The sequence below is a fragment of the Vigna unguiculata genome, chromosome 7, assembly GCF_037176805.1.
Source record: "Vigna unguiculata cultivar grain cowpea cultivar isolate G323 ecotype 2 chromosome 7, ASM3717680v1, whole genome shotgun sequence".
Taxonomy (NCBI): Eukaryota; Viridiplantae; Streptophyta; class Magnoliopsida; order Fabales; family Fabaceae; genus Vigna; species Vigna unguiculata.
The window spans coordinates 28750633-28757992 of record NC_140798.1 but is presented as its reverse complement, the minus strand read 5'-3'; the positions used below and the strand labels follow the sequence as shown (position 1 = coordinate 28757992).

The following is a 7360-nucleotide window of genomic DNA, read 5'->3' as shown; positions in this document are numbered from 1 at the left end:
AGATTCTGTTAAACTGAAAAAAAAAAACTGTTGTTAATTAATCTATAAGAGTTAAAAGTATTGAAAAATAAATTTTGTATTTGATCTATTATCAATTTATCCGATCCCTTTATTCCGCTACACAAAAACCTATACATTAGGCGATAACACGGTGTATTATTATTATTGTTATTCACGTGATTGTTTGGAGAGTGGTATTATTATTAGGAAGAAAATGATTAGCATTTGGATTAGATTAAATGATTAGATTAGAAGTTTGATTAATAAGTTGAGTGAGAATAAAGATTGAAGAATGAAGGGCACCCACCCCACCAGCAGCACCCACTACGCCACTACCACCACCACCACGAACCAACAAGCCCACTTCATCAACAGCTGTACCTCGTGGCATCTTCGTAAAATTCTCCACATTCCAGCCCTTACTCAAACCATTATTCACTCTTAACAATGCCATCGTATTTTATTTTCTAATTTCAAAATAACTATTATTTATTAATAATAATAATAATAATAATATTATGGAAGATCTAAGTTCGCGTTTGCTATTCCTATTGCAATTGCTGTTGCTATTTCCCTGCGACCACTCCAATCCAAACCAAATCACACGACACGTAGAGGCACAGGCGCCCAAATTTTCGAAGCTACACGCCAAGGTTTTGGAGAAAGAAGCGTAGCGGAAGAAGAGAAGCAAGAGAGAGTGTTACTCGGAGAAAACCAGAGAGAGAGAGAGAGAGATTGGTGGTGGTTGTGGCTGTCATTAATGGCGGAGGTGAAGGAAGAGAGTAAATCGAGTAGCGAGGAGAGTGTGAAGCTGTTCGTAGGTCAAGTGCCGAAGCGCATGACGGAGGATGAAGTGCTTGCAATGTTCAAGGAGTTCGCGTTGGTTGACGAGGTCAACATCATCAGAGACAAAGTTTCTCGTGCCTCCCGAGGTAGTAACCGTCCCAAACTCCAATTTCAGTTCAAATTCAAATGTGCGTGGTCGCATGCTTCGGATTTGTGTTTGTTTGCTCGCAGGATGCTGCTTTCTGATTTGTCCGTCCAGGGAAGAAGCGGATAAGGCGGTCAATGCCTGTCACAACAAGAAAACGCTGCCTGGGGTGAGTGGGCTTCCACCGAGCATCTTCGTTTTTCCTCTTCTTCTTGTTGTCTGCTCTTTGAGAGTGTTCACAGTGGAATGTTTTGATGGCATGGAATTTGAATCCTAGTGTGGAATAAGTGGCTGCTTCTATAAAAGTCGCTGATGCTGACCACCACCTCTTGATTTGCCCACTACATCTCTCTATTTTTAGCAATTTGTATCTATCTATTTATCTAGCACTTGCTATGTTTGATATTTGGGCATCCTACGCACACTATCACGGTTTAACTAAACACCTAATATTATTAGGGTAGGCCTCAATCTATGCTAACTTTGAGAGATCGAATAGAAATCTAAATAAGATTTTTTTTATAATTTATTTTTATCATTATGAAATACATGCCCGTTAAACTGATTTAAGCGTAGGGAAGATTGGTCGTCGAAAGGTTTGCACTTTGCAACTAGAAGTTGGAGTCAGTCGTGTAATTATTTATAGTTGTTCTGAGATTATATGCACACAGGTCAAATTTGTTTTCAAAGTTGCGGTCCGGTGAGCAATACGTGTTCATTATTTGCGAGTCCATGTTTGTTGTTTTTCTGTAAACTGAAAAGGTAAAAGTAAGTGTTAATGAATTGTCAATGATGTCTTTTAGAAAACATGCTTTTATGCATCTTTGATATTTTTAATGGGCAAAGGTCCTTCCACTTTCAGTTGGTTGCTTAGGCATCCAGGCTGGGTATCTACTATTCTGTTTAATTCTTGGTCCAGATTGTTGCGATTGAAACATGCATTACAAGCTGAATCAAATTTAAAATATTTGAATTTTTGACTGGCCGCACGAGTGCAATTGATGACAAATGACATTTTTACTTTAGTTACTACGATCTGACGATAATACTATTCTCCTTCTGATTGGTAAGCATCCTATTTCTTGTGTCCAATTCAGGCTTCCAGTCCGTTGCAAGTGAAGTATGCTGATGGCGAATTGGAAAGATTAGGTTTGATATATCTTCATGTTGTAGTCAAATATTTTGTTCCGCAACTCCTTTGTTATGCACTATGTAGACGAGTATAGTGTCTCCATAAATAATATTCTGTTATCTGTGTCCAGAACACAAACTCTTTATTGGCATGCTTCCAAAGAATATTTCTGAAGATGAGGTCTCGGATCTTTTCTCAAAGTATGGAAACATAAAGGATTTACAGATTTTAAGAGGTTCCCAGCAGACAAGTAAAGGTGCCTAATGTTACAGATGAAGCTATCCTTTGTTCCTTTTGGGATTTGGTGCTTCTTAATAGCAAAGCTTTATTGTAGCTGTATTCCTTTGTGTAGGGTGTGCATTTTTGAAGTATGAAACCAAAGAACAGGCCGTAGCTGCTCTTGAGGCCATCAATGGAAAGCATACAATGGAGGTTGGGGTTTGTTAAAACCATCACATGAATATTTCACAGTATTTATTGATTTGGTTACTGGTACTAGTGGAACACGTGTGTAATATTATGAGTGTTTAGGCATTTTTCGTTGATTACTATGTGATAGTTATGTAGGGAACGTGAGAAATTGATTTAATGCACCTTGTGAATGCAACTATATGGTCAGTTAATTGATGATAATGTCCAATTTGGAGACAGTATTTCAATTTTGCCCATACTGTCGGCTAAATTGTAAATTAGAACTGACTAATATTCAGCTTAATGGATTGGACATTATTAGTCATTCTTCTCATTGGGAGCTGTTTTAGATTCATGAGCATATTTGTTGTTCCTAATGTCGTAAAATGGAAAAATGCATGCTCTAAAACTAAGTTACAATTTTAGTGTTAAATGGTTATTGCAGCACCCTTCAAGCAGCTTCTAGCCACAAAATCCTGTTGGTGAGGAATGTGAACATTTAATTATGTGTCTCAAATTTTGCTGCTGGAGCCCAGTACTTGGTTTATTATTCTATTTTTTTGTCCCTTCTCTTGATTTAGTAGTGTAGAGCTGGTTTTGGGCCCAGCAATTTTATGAAAGGGAAACAAGCCTACATTTAGTTTGTGTAAGATAATTTGTAGGCTTAGGTTGACTCGATGTTTATATGATGGGGTTGGACAGAATTCAAGCTTGGCAAATCAGAAAATTCAAGCCCTGGCCTGTTAGGCTTGCTATATGTTTGCATTAAAAGAGTCCTATCTGAATGTAGCTGAAACTTGGGATTGTTATATAGAAACACACTTGTGCTCATATGCAATCACACGTATGACGTGATAAATATACAGAAGAAGCTAACACACTTGCAAACTAGCATTGTGGTGGAGCTATACGTGCATTTCATTCATTCAGAACTAATTGGCATATGATGTACTTCAAATTTACATTTCCACTCCACCGCCACTAATGTTTCAGACGTTGACTAATGAAATATTATCTTCATTTAGAACCTAATTATATTTTACCATGTTACCACAAACAATAGAACTTTTCTTCCTTAGTGGTTGATATTTTTGCTACTCATACATGGTGAAAATTGTCAATGAAATGGCTAACTGAATTAAATGAATTCAGACAATTGGAATGTGATGATTATTTTTCCTTCTGCAGGGTTCAAGTGTTCCTTTGGTTGTTAAATGGGCAGATACTGAAAAGGAAAGACAAACTCGAAGGGCTCAAAAAGCGCAGTCCCAAGTTGCTAACATGCCTCATGCTGATCCTCAACAACCCTCATTATATGGAGCCGTGCCAATGGGTTATGTTCCTCCATATAATGGATATGGTTATCAGGTTAGTTTTGTTGCAATGCGCTAGTAGAATATGTTCATTTTTCCCCCAGTGAGCTTTCTTCAGTTTAATCACAATGCCTTATCTGATATTATTACATTTATGAATTAATGTTTGCTATTTGCCATGCCTAACATCTTGATGAAGGTATTTGTTTGAATAATCATGTTTTCTTAATAGGCTCCTGGGGGTTATGGGCTCATGCCATACCGTTTTCCACCAATGCAGAATCAACCAGGTTTTCATAATATGAACATGAACCAAGTAAATGCAGTGAGGCCTGAACTTGGTCACAGTATGAACCCTAGAAATTATCCTGCCCCTCCTGCAAGTTACATGGGCTCATATCCTGCCATGCCAGGTATACAGCATCCAATGGTATATCCCAGAGGAATGGCAAGTCCGAGGCCAGTGAGTAGTTCTCTTGGTTCTGTTTCACCTGGAGGTGGGAATAGCAACTACTCATCTTCAGGTGCCAGCAAAAGTTCCAATGGTCAGATTGAAGGTTGTTATTATCTATATTTTTTTGTTGTGCACGTTGTGTGTACATAACATGCATGCATTTGTATGAACATATGATAGGCCTTTTCCTTATGTCTTTCCTTAGAGCGGGAAATGTTAGTTCCCTTGATAATTGAATTTATTTTCATTATTTCAAATTTTCTTAGGACCACCCGGTGCCAATTTATTTATTTATCACATTCCTCAAGAATACGGAGATCAAGAGCTGGCAGATGCATTTCAGCAGTTTGGTAGAGTTTTGAGTGCTAAAATTTTTGTTGATAAAGCGACTGGTGTAAGCAAATGTTTTGGTAAGACTGTTAGGCCTGTTAATGAATTTGATGAGTTTTGGGTGGAGCTTGTATCTTATTAGCTCCCGTTTGCAGGGTTTGTTAGTTACGATACTCCAGAAGCTGCTCAATCTGCCATTAGTATGATGAACGGTTGCCAATTAGGTGGTAAGAAATTAAAGGTTCAGCTTAAGAGGGACAACAAACAGAGTAAGCTTTACTGATGATGATGATGGATAATAGAAAGCTGTATAATTCTCATTTCTCCTGACCCATCTGTTGTCAATACAATTTGTAATTTTCTGTAACATGGAAAATTCATTTAGACATTGATTATTAATTTATTGATTTTTCCCATAGAACACATATTGATTATATTAGAAGTTCATTTCTTTATTGGTTTCATCCGGTATGAGAATATCAATATTCTGGGTCTCGCATAGACACAAAACAGTAGTATGTTTCTGTGTTGCGCTTAGTTCACTGCTATTTCTTTTCAGTGTTTACCATGTAGGAAGCATGAACTATTGTTTTCACCTTCCATTATTTGCTAATTATTTCCAGCTGGATCAGGTTAGTGGCACAGTAGTCGACGGGGTGAGGGATTCGGGTTGGTAATTTTTTTTACTCTTATTATTGCTTCCATTCTACTATATTGATATTAATTGTTAATGCATGCAGGTTAATGAATACTTTGATTGAAGTAAAATGTTATTCCATTCAGACTAGAACAATCTTATTTAATCTCATTCTTTGTGCTACATTATATAGTCATTATTAAATAGGAAATACGTAAAAAGAGAATTAATGATATTTTAGTTAGAGTTGAACACCTGATCAGCTTGACAAAATAAAAATTGAACAGAACAAAAATTAATAAGTTGGATTGAGTTGAGAGGTGAAAGTTAGGTTTCCCCCTTTTTTTTCAATTTAGCCATTTTGATTAAGTCATGGGTTAAAAGAACGAAAGTTGGATCTGACCTGGTTGTTCTTTAAATCAGAAGAAAATTTACATGCAGCATTATAAAAGTTATGGGTGTTCTCTAATTAGATTTAGAATTTCATTTCGACAACAAGTAATGACATTTAATGAATGTCTTTATGTTATACTTGATTTTTATTTAGTTTAAATATTTCTTCACCGAATAGGAAGGAGGAAATATGATAAAACCATTATTTTTTCCTTTGTTTCGATTGATTCCTTAGAAAATAGAAATGAGAAAAAAAAAAAAAGGTTACGCCCTAAATTTAAAATCTTTGCAAAACGTAAAGTAGGGGAGGAAGAAGACAGTTTAATCATTAAATACCTAAAACAGCCTTACTTATGCGTATACTTTTCGTACAAAAGGGTATGGATAATGTTTCACAGGCATATTTAACTTTACTTTCTTTCATTTTTTTTACTAAATAACTTCAGAAAAGCCATCTCTTGTTCTTTTTTCTTCTTCTTAAACTAAACATAGTACGTGAGGCTATGAATATTTGGTAAATATTGGAATTGAAGTGGACTAGACTATTTTACCCCATTGAAACCTTGGCTTGAGAGCTGAAACCTATCAAATCAGGTGAATTCAGATTAAGAAAAAAAAGTTAATGTCAATAATTAAAAAAAAAAAAACTAAAATACAAAATATAAGGAATGAAAACCATGTTGTTATTGTGGCAACGAAATATGCCTACTTAAAGTAATAACTAGGGATGGCAACGGGGCGGGGATGGGTTTCACTATCCCATACCCATCCCCGCATAAAAAATTCATCCCCATACCCAAACCCAAACTCAACGGGTATCAAACTTTTTTCCCATCCCCATCCCCACCGGATAACGGGTATAATCTCGTACCCATACCCGTATCCATGTTCTAACTACTTCAATATTAATTTTTATAAAAGAAAAAAAATTACGATAAAGAAAACATAATATTATGAAATATTCAATATTAGGAGGATTTTCTTCGATGCCAAATACAATAAAATAAATTATAATTGTTTATATTTTATATTAGAATACCAAATAAAATTTCATGTGAACCAAAACATTTATTAAATTTGCAAACTACAACATTGATGAACTTAGTTGATAAAATTAAAAAATATTTCAAAAAAAATATAAAAGGAAAACAAATATTCAAATTAAAATATATTTTAAATGTTTGTTTACTTCAATTTTTTAAATTCTAATGAATTTCTTTTTTATACACTAATAAAAGTTATAATATATCACTTGATCAAAATGATACAAAGAACAAATATTCAAATTAAAATATATTTTAAATATTTGTTTACTTCAATTTTTTAAATTATAATGAATCTCTTTTTTATACACTAATAAAAAGTTATAATACATCACTTGATCAAAATAACACAAAAAACAAATAATAAACATAATAATAAAATTTTGACATAGATTTTGTATCTTTTGAACTTCAATATATGTTGCATAGTGACAAAAAAATATTCATAGAAATTACATTAAATTTGTATATTGTAGTAAATAAAAGTTATTTATACAATTAAAGTAAAAAAAAATTACAGTATGATTAATAGTGAGTTATAAAATAACAAATAATTAGATAGAATATATCGAAATATTTTATTCTACATGATGAAAATAAACAATAAATAAAAATATTAAAAAACTAACAAATGTGTGTTTTAGAAATAATTTGAGAGACTATCGAAAGAAATCGCACAAAGGAAATCAAATGTATTATTAAGGTATGATAAAATG

At 34.1% G+C, this 7360-nt stretch overlaps 1 protein-coding gene across 2 annotated transcripts; it reads left to right on the top strand.

The window, feature by feature from the left end:
• The first annotated feature begins 534 nt into the window (after nt 1-534).
• RBP-DR1 (RNA-binding protein-defense related 1) lies at nt 535-5035 on the top strand. 2 transcript variants are annotated; one of them, XM_028078112.2, is made up of 9 exons: nt 535-932; nt 1018-1100; nt 2029-2080; nt 2194-2319; nt 2416-2495; nt 3663-3842; nt 4020-4344; nt 4508-4651; nt 4727-5035. In XM_028078112.2, the coding sequence occupies exons 1-9, from the start codon at nt 761-763 to the stop codon at nt 4852-4854; spliced, it is 1290 nt and encodes a 429-aa protein (XP_027933913.1). In that variant the 5' UTR covers nt 535-760; the 3' UTR covers nt 4855-5035. The 2 variants fall into 2 exon arrangements, with proteins under 2 accessions (XP_027933913.1, XP_027933914.1); XM_028078113.2 differs by having other exon boundaries at nt 537-932; nt 4068-4344.
• The last annotated feature ends 2325 nt before the right edge of the window (nt 5036-7360 follow it).

What these genes read in the sequence shown, in the direction of transcription:
- RBP-DR1 (XM_028078112.2), top strand. Translation starts at nt 761, where the DNA reads ATGGCGGAGGTGAAGGAAGAGAGTAAATCGAGTAGCGAGGAGAGTGTG. An exon ending in TTCCCAGCAGACAAGTAAAG is followed by an intron (nt 2,320 to 2,415) that starts GTGCCTAATGTT and finishes TCCTTTGTGTAG; the next exon opens with GGTGTGCATTTTTGAAGTAT. An exon ending in ATGGAAAGCATACAATGGAG is followed by an intron (nt 2,496 to 3,662) that starts GTTGGGGTTTGT and finishes TTCCTTCTGCAG; the next exon opens with GGTTCAAGTGTTCCTTTGGT.